General features: G+C 44.1%; 2 protein-coding genes across 2 annotated transcripts in view; one reads left to right on the top strand and one right to left on the bottom strand.

Moving 5' to 3' along the window:
* Positions 1-9072, top strand: part of LOC105903055 (cadherin-related family member 2-like) — an 11475-nt gene extending 2403 nt beyond the window's left edge. The window contains exons 4-19 of the mRNA XM_031586865.2: positions 39-288; positions 807-1046; positions 1279-1348; positions 1477-2064; positions 2321-2392; positions 2487-2536; positions 2650-2801; positions 3113-3209; positions 3678-3766; positions 3982-4047; positions 4532-4676; positions 5046-5170; positions 6234-6347; positions 6619-6702; positions 7520-7577; positions 7932-9072. Coding sequence (XP_031442725.1) covers positions 39-288; positions 807-1046; positions 1279-1348; positions 1477-2064; positions 2321-2392; positions 2487-2536; positions 2650-2801; positions 3113-3209; positions 3678-3766; positions 3982-4047; positions 4532-4676; positions 5046-5170; positions 6234-6347; positions 6619-6702; positions 7520-7577; positions 7932-8081 — 2350 coding nt within the window. The 3' untranslated portion in view covers positions 8082-9072. The remainder of the gene's footprint in view (positions 1-38; positions 289-806; positions 1047-1278; positions 1349-1476; positions 2065-2320; positions 2393-2486; positions 2537-2649; positions 2802-3112; positions 3210-3677; positions 3767-3981; positions 4048-4531; positions 4677-5045; positions 5171-6233; positions 6348-6618; positions 6703-7519; positions 7578-7931) is intronic.
* Positions 8928-13770, bottom strand: LOC116225144 (G protein-regulated inducer of neurite outgrowth 1). Its single transcript, XM_031586864.2, has 2 exons — positions 13368-13770; positions 8928-12618 (listed from the first exon to the last, which is right to left on the bottom strand). Exon 2 carries the CDS (start codon positions 12571-12573, stop codon positions 9865-9867), a length of 2709 nt encoding a protein of 902 aa, XP_031442724.1. The 5' UTR covers positions 12574-12618; positions 13368-13770; the 3' UTR covers positions 8928-9864.
* Between the last annotated feature and the right edge of the window lie 2060 nt (positions 13771-15830).

The raw sequence follows: 15830 nt of genomic DNA, 5'->3' as shown, positions 1-15830 counted from the left end.
CTTTGGGATATGTTGTCTGATTTCTCTTTTTTTTTCAGGTTGGAGTTCTTCAACGTCGACCCAGGCACTGGAAGAATCACAGTTAAAAACGGTGACCTTCTGGACAGAGAGGGCCGCAGTTTTTACTCTGCCAATCTGCAGGCAAAAGACAAGGCCAACAACACTGGCACTGCCATCCTGGAGATCACGCTCCAGGACAAGAATGACAACGCACCAAAAATTATCAGAGAGTCGTACATTGCTTTTGTCAACGAGGGTCCTGGTGTTGACCTTAAATTTCAAATCCAGGTGAGTGACGTTTGACTCAACAACCTGGGGCCTGCCCTCTGAATAAAAGGTAAAGAAGTGGTGGGATTAAATATAATCTAGGACTAAGGACAAGGGGTTTTCACTGTTTGAAGAGTTACATCTGTTGTCGCTTGCCAGCTTTGTGTTATATTACCTACACCATCAGCGTGCGTTACTTTCTACAAATGTTGTGTTATCCAGTACTCCGCACTCAACCAGTCCTGAGTAACCATTTACGTACTTTAGTGTATGCATGATGAAAGGTGCTCTGAAATGTTCCTTTATGGCAAGTCAGCATGATAATCACACAGCAGCTTGTGCCGTTTTTGAAAGTATGATTAATTAAAGACGTAATAGACTAGACATATTAAAAAAAAAAAAAAAAACTGAAATAGTTGAGATTCAATTGACATTTGTATGTAGAAATAATATTATACTCTTGCATAAGATATATGGTTTATTTGGTATTCAAAAGTTTGTGGATGATGATCTTGATCTTGATCTTATTCCTTTGACAGGCTATTGATGATGATCAACCTGGCACAGACAACAGCAAGATCGAGTATGAAATTGTCGAAAGTGAATTTAGTCACGATTTCACAATTAACAAGGATACTGGTATTTTAAAAATGACAGACGCCCTGGACAGGGAGGCTCTGGACCCTGCATTAAATGGAGTGATTGAGCTGAATGTGACTGCTTATGACAAAGGAATACCCCCCCTTGGAACCTGGGTCAGAGTGGAAATCAATGTTGGGGTAATGATAGGATTATTTGTCTGTTTACTTAATTTGTAAGTAATATTTTATTTTATTTGTTTATTTACCTTTCCCTGTATGAGCCAGTTCTATCCCTATTTCAGTAGCATAGCTATTTAGGGTTTCTCTATCTACTAACAATAGTTAGATGGAGTCTTGTCCTTTTATATATGCATCGCAGACATAAACGTTAGAAGTAAACGTAAAACGTCCTTTTCTTATTTCATTTCAGGACATCAATGACAACAGCCCCGTCTTCCGTCTTCCAGAGTATGACTTTGAAGTCAAAGAAAGTGAGAAAGGTAGGTCCTCCAGATTACTCTGCAGACCTAACTGCACTACGCCTTAGGAGAGGTCATGACTGTGTTTTCACTGACTCTTGGATTTCCTTGGATAACATATTGTCGTCGTCGTCCCCCCCCCCCCGTAGGTGCTTTTATCAACTCTGTGTTGGCCAAAGACGAGGACCAGACCGAAATGAACAACCGGATCTCGTTCAGCATCACCGGAGGCAGTTCTGGGACCTTCTCGGTCCGTAGCGTCCCAGCGCCAAACAACACAGGCTACTGGGGGAACATCAGCGTGGACCAGGACATCGAGCTAGATTATGAAACCCGCAAGACTTACACCTTCAAAGTGCAGGCTCTGGACTTGGACAGGAAAGAAGACTCAGCCACAGTGAATTTGAAAGTTTTGGATGTCAATGACGAGACGCCCAGCTTAAAAACGGGCATAGTAATAGAAATGAAAGAGAACACCACCGTAGACGGAGGTGTGATTGGTAAGATTGTGGGTGACGATAAAGACACCGTGCACCTGCTTGAATATGAACTTCTCCGCACCGAGTGTCCATGCAATGAGTCTGGAGTTTGCCAGGAGGAGTGGTTCCTGGTGGAGCCTTCAGGGAACGTGAAGATCAACCCAGAGTATGTGGTTGACTATGAAAGTTGCCACGAGGTGATCCTGCACGTGCAAGTGACTGACACTTTAACAGAGCTTGGCAAGAATAGCAGTGAGGGTAGGAGAAATTTTCATTATTTATTATATTTATTTTTTATCTCATTATTAATTCTACGTTTAAGTCTTTGGCTTGATACACAGGGAGTACGCAAGTTTATAAAGATGCTGAAAAAAAGTTGACATTTTGGAATATGTGCTTACCAAATGCTGACTAATGAATTAACCGGTTAATATCCTATGGATTCTTTTGGTCTCAATTTGATTTATTTACATTTCTAAGAAGATGAGATCTAAAATAAATGCTGTATTTCCAGGGACAATTACTGTCCGAATCGAAGATATAAATGACAACGCCCCAGAGTTCATCCAGACACAACCCAACTTTGGTAACACATCAACTTCCTCTCCTCATTCTGATACAGCCTGTTTTCTTGTAAGATAAGAATAGGTAATTGATAAGAACCTTGTGTTTTTCCATAGTTGTTGTTGCCGAAAGCACAGACAAAGATACATCTGTGGCCAGCGTGTCTGTGAGTTCACATCAACTCATCACTGTTGCCGTGGTTATTGCCTTTTCTAATGATGCCTGCTGGGATGTGTCTCTGGTCCCTGAATTGCCATTTTCTATATTTTGCGTCTAAAGGCAACAGACCGGGACTCAGGGGAGAACGCCATCATAACGTTCAATGTGCTAGCAGTGAGGTTCGTCAACAACAATAACGAGACTGAAGGCCTTGACAAAATCTTCAAGGTGGACCAGCCACCAACACCTTCAGACAACACTGGAATAATACGGTAACAAGTTCAGCACCTCAAGTAAATCATTCTAAAAAGTATTTGACATGTGAACCATTCATCAGCTTTTAGATGTGGAATTTCAAAGTAGACCTCTCATCTGTTAAATGTGCCTTACTGTTATGAAGTAAACCTTGAAAAAGGAGTTGATGCTGTTAAGGCCAAACAGCCAAAGAAACATCCCAAACAAATGTTTAAAATGTCTTCTGTTGACCCCAACACCTCTATTCTTTTCCTTTGCTGTAAGAAACAGTTTGAAGACAATAGCTAAAACTTGGATTTAAATCCATGTTGTCCATCCCATTCCACAGATCTCTCCAGAGTCTGTCCGCCAGCATGAAGGGGAGATATGTGATCACGGTTGAGGTGAAGGACAACGGAGGACTGAGTTCAACTTCAGAAGTTGTGGTAACCATCCCTCTCCTTGTCACACCTAAGAAACACACCATCCATCTGATCATGCACCATATATCAATGTAACACCCCAGACATCAATGTAACACACCATCCATCTGATCATGCACCATACATCAATGTAACACACCATCCATCTGATCATGTACCATATATCAATGTAACACCCCATCCATCTGATCATGTACCATATATCAATGTAACACCCCACACATCAATGTAACACACCATCCATCTGATCATGTACCATATATCAATGTAACACCCCATCCATCTGATCATGTACCATATATCAATGTAACACCCCACACATCAATGTAACACACCATCCATCTGATCATGCACCATACATCAATGTAACACTCCATCCATCCATCTGATCATGCACCTTTCATCAATGTAACACAGGACTTACGGAACTGGAGTTCTGCTGTAATTCACTGCTGTTTGTGTTTGTGGTAGATCTTCACCGTCGACCAGAGTTTCAAAGTGTCCCTGGAGTTCCGATCTACTGTAGAAGATTTTGCTAATAACCAGGCAAATATCAAATGGTAGGAAAATGTTTGACTTATGCCAACTGGGGTGGGAAAAAACACACATTTCTACATATTTTCCCATGTGTCTGCCCATTAAGAAATTGGTGATTTTTGTCTCCTTTCAAAACCTGATGTTGTTATGTGTTGTTATGCATTTTAGTGTGCATAAACTGTTGATACAAGATCTGCTGTGGTGCCCTGATTTCTGTGTTAATTCTGTTGAATTTTAGGGCGCTTGAGTCATCCACTGGAACAACAGTTCATATTGTTAAGGTCTCTGGACAAACAGAACAGAGGTACGATTCAGTATGGCTCGATATTCAACAGTCTCACTGTTTTTGCCTTTGTATTTGCATGTGAATTAAATGGAAAGAATTCATCCACTGTAAAAATGACATGGTTACAGAAATTAAAACTATCATGTGGCCGTGTAGACCATTACATAATAGACAATCATTCTATTATCAAAGAGGAACATATACAGTAAGTGGTCATTTATTGTTCATTTTGGAAAACACTACCTAGGCATTGTCATGGTAAATATTCACCACTAGGTGGCAAAAACACTGTGACATATTATTGGAGTTGAAAAAGTGTCAAGCAAGACCTCAACATGAAGTCGTTATGTGTTCGTCCTCCTGTGTTTATATCTAAGAATCACTCACCAACAATTGGTTTCTAAATATGTATCTGACATATTTAATCTAAATCAGTATCATTAGTATTTGTAATCAGCTGTTAGTCATTCATCAGTGTTTTCTCTCTTGTCTTACATGTCAGGGCTGCTGCCTTAACTATTGTGGAGGCTTATTTCATCTTTCCTAATGGCACTGCCCTGCAACATGACACTGTTTTAAACATGGTGAATGGCAACGGAAACACAGAGTACCGGGATGTTCTATTAGGGCAGGGGCTCTCAGGAGTGGTGAGTCTGAGAAAAAGAACCTCTCACCATATCGAGACATTTAGACAGTCTAAGCCAGTCAAGCCGATGATCTTAGCTTGTAGCTTACTTACAAATGTACCCCAACAAGACCAAAAAAGAGAGACTGTTGAAACACATCTCACATTTAGTTTAGTATTTAATATTATGTTGGAGGAAATTGTCTGATATTTTCTGACATACTTTTCAATAAAAATGTAGGCTTCTCACTGAACATTTTCTCAACCTGTAGTATGGGCCATAGGCCTAGTAAAGCACTTTGAGACAATGTAAATTGTTAAGCACACTACAAATACATAGACTTAAACTGACTCTGTGCTCCTGTGACTTCTCCCTGGTCTCCCTGTCCAGAATGCTGGCTCTGAGGACAAGCAAGGAAAAGACAACACGGAGATGTTCCTCCTGCTGGGAGTAGTGGGAGGCCTGGTGATCGTGCTGGTTGTCACGTCGACTTTACTGGTGTTCATGAGGCGGAAGTAAGTCTTGAATTCACTATGGCACAGACAGTGTGTGTGTGTCTGTGTGTGTGTGTGTGTTTTTGTGTGTGTATGTGTGTGTGTGTGTGTGTGTGTGTGTGTGTGTGTGTGCGCGTGTGTGCATGTGTGCATGTGCGTGTGTGCGCATGTATGAGTTTAAGTGTAAGAATGTTTGTACCTGTGCTGTGTTTTATTGCCATGAAATGATGATATCAGAAAAAAGCACCCACACACCCTCTGCTAATGACCCCAGTTTGGTTTATCTCAGTCCGGCTGGGCAGTATCTGAGTGTGGCCTGAGTCTTTATGGTTCTTTATTATGCATGGCACAGAGGTTGTATATTCCAAGCACAGATAACGCGCTTTGTGTGGAAAAAACATCTTCATCGCTATGGCAACATGGAGCTGTAACAGCTTACTGTGGATTTGCGCATGGTCACGGAGAGAAAGTGAGAAAGAGAGTGAGAGTGAGAGAGAGAGTGAGTGAGTGAGTGAGTGAGAGAGTGAGACAGAGAGAGTGAGACAGAGAGAGAGAAAAACAGAGAGAGAGAGAGAGAGAGAGAAAGAGAGAGAGAGAGGAGAGTACTTTCATACAGTGCCTCTCTGCCATTAGGATATGCTGTCCATGTTGGTGTTGGGTCCAAGGTCTCAAGAGCAGAGCAGAGGAGAGCGTAGTGGAGACCTCCTGGCCTTGTCCCTGTCTAAATCCCCTTGTGTTTAAATGTAGCCTATGTGAGCGTGCCAGCAGGCTTATGCCGCCCTAGTGCAGGAGTGATCTCTTTAGCTCCGGGCACTGAGCCAGGTTAATTACACATACCACTCAATCTCCATCAGATAGGAGTTTGGGACTGACCTGTGGACGCATGTACTTGTGACTGCAGCGCCTAGACAAAAACACACATAATTACTCGAGTAAGCAAAGAGGAAGTGTGAGAGAGAGTGAGAGAGAGAGAGTGAGTGTTTGTTTGAGTACACGGTAATGTATGGTTCATACATCACCTGTATCACACAGAAGTGTGTGAGAAAGATTCTCACATGTAAACTGGTTTGTGGTGATCTTTCAGCTATCAGAGGAAGCTCAAAGCAGCCAAGGCCATGAACTCCGCAACGATGTCCATATCGGAAAACCAGAAATCTGGCCCAGTCGTTCCCGGCACCAACAAGTATACAATGGAAGGGTGAGTCATGGTAGTTCACAATCATAAGATGATGATAACAGGAATTCTATGACTTTGTTTTGCTACAAATCAGGGCCTAAAGTCTTAAATGGCCACGTAGCACACAACACAGTCATAACTTGTCACAAGTCAGTCACATCTCAACGGTGATGGATAAAGCCAATTATGACCGTCCTAAGTGCTACATTGGTGTTTCAGAGTCTCGGCCCAAAGATCTTGGATAGTTCTGATGTGAGTGATTGACAGGTCATGGGGTGTTTGTATTCTGCAGGGCGAACCCGGTGCTCAACCTCAACATCGAAACGACCACAGATCTGGGCTTCGACGAGGAGGACTCCAACACTGACAGATCCAGGTTGTGCAGAGCAGGGGCTGAAGCCAATGTGCATTAATCCTTTAAATAGATGTGGCACAGCTTTTCTATTTGTATGACATGCTTTTGCGACGTGACCGTGATCACACAGTGTGTCAACCTTATCTGAAAAAAAAGCAATCAGGAAAGCAATCTGACCACAATTAAACCAAGCGCTCACAAAGTACATTCACTGTCAGTGAGGTTCCAGGAAAGGAGCTTGATATGGATCTTACCAGAAATCCGACAGCAATTGAGGAAGAAAGGCTGATACTCGGAAAAGATTCCTGTACTTTAAACTTGTTATCGTTGTCCTGATCGATCTTGTCCTGTCTTGTCTTGGAAGGTTGCAAGTAGCAAGTATTTTAACAAAACTCTCTGACATGAATACAGACAACATTGTTTAATGTTGAAAAACATTGGTGTTTGTGGTTTTCTAAGGCAAGGCAGGAAAACACAGATGGCGATCACAGCGTTCCCTAATTAACACAGAGAACAGCAGGGCTTCATAGTCCATGCAAAACATGTCAGACTGTGTAAACTTCCCTGATAAGCCCTTCTATCTCCCTTATCTATCCCATAATCCCTCAGTAGCCTCCCTGTGCTGTGGCTTTCAGAATCGCACAATGTATACACAAATGCATAGTATATTTATATTTTCAATATTATTTTAAACCTCATCTGATTTTCTTTCAAGCCATCAAATCAATTGTCTATACTGGTAATTTTCCTTAAGTATCTTGTATATCTATCTTATTACATTAAGATGTTGTTACTTTGTGAGATTCTGATTTTCTGTGGTGTTCTGTTTCGTTTTTAGCCTTAATTCCCTGGACTACAACATGGATATGAGTGAGAAAGACACTATGCCAATGATGGTAAAGAGTTTAAGTTTAGAAAAGTCCAATCAACTGTGTGATATGATTTCATGTATTAAACATAATACAATGGATGAGAAATCATTATCAGATATTACCTAAAAAAATGATATTGTGTTTCTTTCTCATGTCTGTCTTTTTGTCATTTTGGTGTGTATGTTTATTTATGCTTGCATATTTCATGTGTGTGCCCGCACACATTACCTATGCATCTCTGTGTGTATGTGTTTGTGTGTGTGTGCGTGTGTGTGTGTGCACGCACCTGTGTCTGTGTGTGTTTGTTTATTTGTTTATGTGTGTGTGTGTATGTGTGTGTGCGTGTGTGTGTGTTTGTTTGTAAATATCCTCCGTTAGGTAATCGAGGAGGAAGATGAAGAGAACAGCCAACACTATTACGAGCCACTGGGAGCAGCACTCGCTCAAAGAGGCAAGAGGAAGGGTGGAGAAGAAGACACCCCGTCCCTGACCTTCGACAACCCTGCTCTCAGCACCACAGACCTGTGAAGCTCTGACTGACTGACACCACACGGGCACACATGCCAACTTCAACTCATACCACCTGGAGTGCCCACCAAGCCCCCCCAAAACAAAACAAAACAAAACCAAACAAAACAAAACAAAACACAAAACCAACCAGATTTGGATTTGAGGCATACATTTTAATTGAAGCAATTGGCCCGTTTGAAGTCCAAAAGTCAGGGCAGTGGCTGGAGGCTAAGATCCAACCATTGTGTCCTCATGTAATAGCGTGTAGCTTACGCAACCTCTGCTTTTAGAAGAACCTTTTGCACATTGAGGAAAAGGCAGCCATGCCAAGATGGATCCCGCCATGACTCCGTTATAAAAATTTCCTATTGCCAACAGTGCACTTTCCCAGAAGTATTCAGTGCATTATGAGATTATCCAGTGTACTTTAAGATGAATTGCTAGGTAGCAGAAAAACATGAAACAAGCACAGGTAAATAAAGCCATTTTTATGGCACATGTAAATCAATTTTATTTTATTTTCTAAGATGTATTGTAATTTAAAACAAGCTTTTGAACTTTGATATATGATTTTTGTACAAATTGTGGGTCATGTTTAAACGAAGCTATAACAAATCTTGAGGCTTTCCCTGACAATCCTCTTTAAAGGAATGTGAAAAATATGGAACTAATTTTGAAATACAGATATACAGCAAACAAATATGACAGTAAAAAAAAGAAATTTTACAACTAAGGTTTGATTAATTCTCAGTGCCACAGCAGTTTGGTCAAATCATGTCACGTTTTAAACGTGGGCTTTGATTCACTATGACTGTGAATTGTGACTTGACTGTGTGCAAGTGAACTGTTAAGTTGAACCTATTCATATCATATGCATCTAACAGATTGAATGCGCGCCATTGTGTGCAAGTGAAATCATGGGCTCATTTCTCTCTGTACAATAAGAATCAAATGTACACAAATGTGTCAACACATACATGATATTTATCCAATAAACTGCTTTCCATTATTTCCCTATACTCTTTTATGTCTGAAATGTAATCATATACACAAATACATTGCACCAAATGTAACATCTGCGGCATCACAAAATATCAACATATACGATGAAGTCAACTACTGCTGGGCTGGATGCAATTACATCGGAGCTCCACTTGGCTTTAGATGTGTGAGCCCTTTGAATATGGGCACTTCAAACCTAAAAGCAAAGCACATCGACACAAATCCTCACTTGAATTCTGTAAAATGTCATGGTGCTCAGGGAAACAAAATAGCTTTGATATCAAAGCTGATGACTAGCATTTGAACTCCTCTACTGTGCTGGTGGGCCACTGGGCGGCTGAGTATGCTGTGTACACAGTGTACCGTGTGATGGTGTTGAAAAGAACAGAATGCTCTTTCCTTCACATTGAAGCAGGTATGGACCTTATTTGATTCACATTGAGCTAACAACATGAGCAAGATATTTCTATTGTAAGTTTTGAGAACTTCCTGTTTTCCACACGTATAAAATAGGACATTCTTTGCTCTTGGGTTGCTCATTCATTTGATTCGTTTCTTCTCTGTCTCTCAGTTTCAAATCTAATCCAAAGACAAAAAATTTGAAGCAATGAGAAATTCTAGCTTCTTTTGAAATGTTTGTTGACAGACATGTCTTTCTGGTTCTCGACAGAATCAATAAAATGGTGTCAGAAAGTTGTATTAACATGTAGTTTGCTAAGACACATAGTTCTAAATGTTCAAGAGCAGTGTGGTTGTGTGGCATGAAACTGCACAGATTTGGTGAGGCCTGACCTCTAATTCACAGCACCTCCTCTGGCCGTGAGCGGGAACAGCAGCTAGGCCACTTGAATCGGCGGAAACGGACCCTCAGGGGATTCCTGCGCCGCCCGTTCCTTTTCACGCCATCATTCTTCTCTTTCTGGTTCAGACTCTTCTGGGAACCGGCGGGGGTCAGGCCTGTGGCGGGTGTGGAGGCCCCATCTGCAGGACTCTGGGCCTCGGCCACAGACTCGTTTTGGGTCTGCGTCTGGGTTTGGGATTGGGTGGGGGAGGCGGTGCCAGAGGACGGCTGCTTGTGGTGCTTCTGCACCTGCTTCTCCAGGTGCTTTTGAATGGCCGTCCCCAGCACCATCACCTCCACCACCGCCCCGTACACGTCCCACGTCATGCCCTTCTCATCCCAGCATACATCCTGCAGGGGTTCAAGAGGCTCCTGAGGGCCTCCATCTGCCTCCAACTCCCGGGGCTCGGGCAGGAATTCTGGGGCAGTCTGTTCCGCACCAGCTGTGCAAGCCTCTGGGATTGCCTCCGGGGCAGTTAGGCCTTGAGGACTCATGGGGGCAGTTGCCACCGATCTTAACTCCACATGCTTTGAGGATGGGAAGAGGAAAACTGCAGAACCTTCCGGTGGTGTCATAGGACTTGTTGCTACTGAGTGACACATGACCTCCAAGCTCACACGTGTCTTCACACTCCCAACCTTACATGCCTCGGGGATGGCCTCTGGGGCAGTTAAGTTGCGGGGGCTCATCGGGGCAGTTGCCACTGATCGCATCTCTAACCCAGCTGTGTGGGCATCGGGTATGGCCTCTGGGGCAGTTAAGTTCTGGGGGCTCATTGGGGCAGTTGCCACTGATCGCATCATTACCCCAGCTGTGCAAGCCTCCGGGAAGGATTCTGGGGCAGTTAAGTTTTGGGGAGTCATAGGGGCAGTTGCCACTGATCGCATCTCCACCCCAGCTGTGTGGGCATCGGGTATGGCCTCTGGGGCAGTTAAGTTCTGGGGGCTCATTGGGGCAGTTGCCACTGATCGCATCATTACCCCAGCTGTGCCAGCCTCCGGGAAGGATTCTGGGGCAGTTAAGTTTTGGGGAGTCATAGGGGCAGTTGCCACTGATCGCATCTCTAACCCAGCTGTGTGGGCATCGGGTATGGCCTCTGGGGCAGTTAAGTTCTGGGGGCTCATCGGGGCAGTTGCCACTGATCGCATCATTACCCCAGCTGTGCAAGCCTCCGGGATGGATTCTGGGGCAGTTAAATTCAGGGGACTCATCGGGGCAGTTGCTACCGATCTCATCTCCACCCCAGCACTGCGAGCTTCGGGTATAGCTTCTGGGGCAGTTAAGTTCTGGGGACTCATCGGGGCAGTTGCCACTGATTTGAACTCCTTGTTCTCTGCAGTGTTGGCACTGACCATGCCTGTTTTGGCTGAGGAGTATGGGAAAAGAAATGCAGCAGAGCCTTCAGGTGGAGTCATGGGACTGGTGGCCACAGAGTGGCACGCCACCTCCAGACTGGACTGCATCTGCACCGTCTTGCCGAGAGACGAACTAAACCCGCCACTGGAGAGATCCAGCGTCTTGACTTTCTGGAGGCGTTCCGTCGATTCACTGCTCTGGGTCTTGTTTGTGCTAGACAGTGGCTCCACATCTTTATTCTTATTGGCATTACCAGAGACAGTGGGCTTAGCATCTGTGTGAATGGACTTTTCAGAACATTGATTGCTGGGGTCTGTGTTCAGATCACCCTTGAGTGGACTGTTTGCTTCCGTGGGCTGTTGAACCTCAGACTGGGCTTTCTGTAAACAACCTGAACTCTTGCTGTTAATGGGATCAGTAGACTCTTTGCTACCATAGTGCACCTCAGCTTGTTCATGCTGGACATTAGACACACCGTCTCTGCCAGTTTCCACGGAGCTGGAGCCAACTATTTGGGGCCTCTCCACTTCACTTGTTGATGTGAGGCTGGCCACTACAATGAAGCCCTCCCCAGCCCCCTCGGAGCCTTCTATGGCCACCACTTCTCGGTTTGAGGCTCTCGGCTCTTCCTCTCTGATGTTGTTCGGTGAGTTCGACCTCTCAGGCTCCCCACCTCTCTCGTTTTCTTCCTCGCCAACATCCTCCTCCTCCGGCTCCTCTTCCTCGTCTTCAACACAGTTGTCATAGCTGGTCACCAGTATGGTAATCTCCTGACTGACGTCTCGCCTGATTGGTGGACAGCTCTTCTCTCCCCCGCTGCCCTCCCTCCATTGGTCGCACTGGCCTGACATAATGTCACCATCATCGTCACCATCACCCAGCTGATCAGGTCGGTCATCGCTGTTTACTGACACGTGCGATGGGCTCAGGTCCACCCCTGACAGCGGCTCTCTAAGACTTGGCACGGGATCAAACTGGCACGACTCAAGCCCGTGGGAGAGCTCAGATCGCACCTGGTCAGCCTCCTCCTCGGAGGAGGGGGAGGGGGAGGGGGAGGTGCTGCTGCCACTCACCTTTGAGCTCTCTGAGGGGGAGGTCAGTTGATCCATCGCCATACCCGTGTCCAAGCCCTGAGTGCCCTGCGAAGTCTGGCAGTCGCTGGCAGCGTCGCTCTCGCTGTTGAGGTCGGGGCTGGAGTTGGAGTTGGAGTCAGCGTGCCACTGGCTGTGGTTGGTTAGGATGGGGCTCTCCAGTAAGACGTCGTGGCACTGGTGGTCCTCCTCTGGGTTCTTAAGGCTTCCCATGTTCATGCACCACTGAGGCTTTCAGTTGTCGAAGAGAGAGAAATCATTCACCTGGAAAGATCAATAAACTGTTTAACTGATCAAATCTAGATACTGTAACTTTCAGTTGTCGAAGAGGGAGAAATCATTCACCTGGAAAGATCAATAAACTGTTTAACTGATCCAATCTAGCTACTGTAACATTCCAATGCAAGAAATGAAAACAGCATCTCTTCGTTTCATTAAAAAAAAAAATCTCAAACTGTGATTTGTTAAGTGCTATAATGATACTGATTTTTGCACTGTCATTAAGGAGCCACACTATTTGAACACGGTCATTACTACTGTCACGACTGCTCGGAGATTTCCCTGTAGAGATGTGTGTTTATAGCCAACAGACAACAGCATCTGATTAAACACTCAATCGAAGGAGAGCATTTCACCCCTAAACAAAGACCTGCAACGCAAAGCAGAACAGCAAGTCACTCTTATCCAAATGTTGCTCATTTCATTATGCATGCATGGCTGTGCATAAATCATTTATATCGGCACACTTTTCCAACTGTTGATACTTGCATTGCAATGCACACAGTTCCCCTGAGTTTCACACAGCTCCTCTGATGAAAACAGAACCTTAAGCCACAAATTATATAAATCCATCTTTAACAGAGATCTGCTGAGTGCAGAGGAATTTCATCATGACCGAACGAGCACACATTTTTTACGGCACATTTGAGCGATGATTTGATCACTAATCAAGCACAGATGCAGCACTCCTCAGTGAAATCTGATGAACATTGAGTACCATAAATGTTACATACCTTCACACGATCCACGTGTTACATATTCTGCACCCAAAAGCATGCTTTTTCTCACAGCTCCATCTCCATCTCTCTTCCCCCTCGCGTGTTTGACAAAACAAGGATTAGTTTCCAGAAGAATCTTCCTGGATGGAGGTCCTTGGGCTTTTACTGTGGCTCAGAGTACTGAAAGCTTCTGAATTTCTGTTGCCCTGGAAACCAGGCTCAACCTGGCTGTAAATGCATGGTGTTGAAACGAGAGAAAAAACTCTCGCACTCTCGCCCTCTCTTTAATCAGCTGCAAATTATGGTGATTAATATCATGCCTTCATAGTAGGACAGCTTTTTTCCCTCTCCTGTAGAACAATTCATCACAAACAATATGTACATTATCTGTGAGACACAAAGGGTAAAGAGAGGCACTTGAGGCACACTGAGGGGGGGGGGGGGGGGCTTGCTGTGAGGTTGGGGAGGAAGGACCAATAATGACGTAGTTTAGATGGCAACAGGTTACACAGTGCTTGGTTAAAATTAGTCATCTGTGCACTATTAAAATCATTATTCATTGCATATGTCATAGAATGCTGTCAAAAGCATTCCTGTCTGTCATAATCATGGGTGATGTGGAGGTCTAAGAAAAAGAAATCTCGATATGAGCTTGAACTGATTTCATAATGTTGCAGGTCCAATAACATGCCCACCTCAGAGCCACAGAGCTAGACGAAACAGCATCCAGTCCAAAAGACAGAGAGAAAAGGAGAAGGGAAAACGAGATGCACATGCCATGAAACAGTCATCCACATTTTATGATAACAAGCTAAACCTGGAGGGCTTTGAAAGCTAAATGGTTCTATGTTATTTTTTATTTTGTCAAAGAGCCCCTTCAGGTTGGCCTTTTTGGTTATTTATTTATCTTGCAAAATTTGTGCGAGGCACGGCCTGCCCCTGGGATTCCATGTTCTATTGCTTTCCTTCTCACCATCAACTCCCGGGCTTTTGCCAATAACAGTCTCCCACCGATAGCTGTTTCCTAGCAACCGGTTGGTCGCCTAGATGGAGGCAGGTCTGCTACTGAAAGGCCTGGTAAACAGCTGTGACTGCAACGCCAAACGAGAGGGGGGCTGCCTGCCACTGCATGGGAGGACAGCATGATGGAGGAGGTGGAGGAGGAGGAGGAGGAGGAGGTGGAGGAGGAAGGTATGTGGGAGGATGGTGGTAATGAGAGGTTAAAAAGCCAGGATCGACTGGTGCAGACGTGTTCTTTGCTGTCGTAGAACAGGCTTTACATTTTTTCCCTCTTCACTGATACATTATGTGCCAGTTCAACAGGATTGGAATTCTATACTACAGTTACTCCTCTTGGATAGATTTGATTGCAATTGTATGCATGGATGTATTGCACATACCTCAGTGGAACCGATGACCATTAAACCATGATGTTTTAAAATGATAACATAAATATAATAAAATAAATAATGTCTGTTGTGAGCTTGATTTGCCTGTTGCCATGATATGTGTCATCCATTTTTAGTGTTGCATTTGCCCCCAAGTCTCTCAGGGAAGCAGCGCTGGCTTTTTTTTTTATAACTTGAGAGGATGTTCCACCCACAATGCAGCAGTGTCCATTATGAGTGCACAGCATGGAGCCAGAACTACAGGCAAAACTACAGGACCACGGACAGCAACCAACATCCATAGCATTCATATGACTGAACTGTATCACAATATCATCGCCCCTTTTGCAAAATATACTAGATATTGGTTATGGAAGCTTTCATGTGTGAGAAACCAAGTTGCTGTTTGATGATAGAAGGGAGTTTTCACAATACACAAAGGGCAGAAAGGTTTTGTAACCTTTATCAAAGATTCAGGTCTACAGAGAGCTCCGTTAATTTCTCATTGAAGAACCTCTATGTGAGAACATCTACATTCTTTATTACTTTTATGAAAATCATAAAAATGCTCCTAATAATAAAACAGACAAAGGTTAAATACGTGATATAAAGAGATCAGTATTGACTGGAATGTTGTGTGCCACAGTGCTGAATCTCTCCTCTCTGATATCATGAGAAGGGTGGCACACTCAAGCTCCTCTTCAATTACCATAGAGTTTATCAATGACCGTGAAACAAAACAGTGAGCTCTACATTTTCTTTTTTTTCTGAATTGCTCAATCTGAGTCATCACTACATGCTGAGTGTGTGCATGCGTGTGTGTGTGTTAATGTGTGTGTGTGTGTGTGTGTGTGTGTGTGTGTGTTTGTGTGTGTCTGAGAGAGAGACAGTTCATTTGCTCCCCAGTTTCTGCCCAAACTCCTTGATGGTGTCAGAGGCCTTGTCAGCTGCGCCGCCGATGGCAGTCTGTGTTTGCCGGGAGACCTCTTCGGCAGCTATGGGAGGACACATGACAAAGGGGGAGAGCTCAGGGTGTGGACCAGGTAGTTCAGTTGGTGATAGAAAATCATAAAAATCATATCATGGGAAC

This window comes from Clupea harengus, chromosome 20, assembly GCF_900700415.2.
Source record: "Clupea harengus chromosome 20, Ch_v2.0.2, whole genome shotgun sequence".
Taxonomy (NCBI): domain Eukaryota; kingdom Metazoa; phylum Chordata; class Actinopteri; order Clupeiformes; family Clupeidae; genus Clupea; species Clupea harengus.
Note: the sequence above shows the minus strand (reverse complement) of the source record. Positions and strands in the feature narration are given on the sequence as shown.

What these genes read in the sequence shown, in the direction of transcription:
- LOC116225144 (XM_031586864.2), bottom strand. Translation starts at nt 12,573, where the DNA reads ATGAACATGGGAAGCCTTAAGAACCCAGAGGAGGACCACCAGTGCCAC.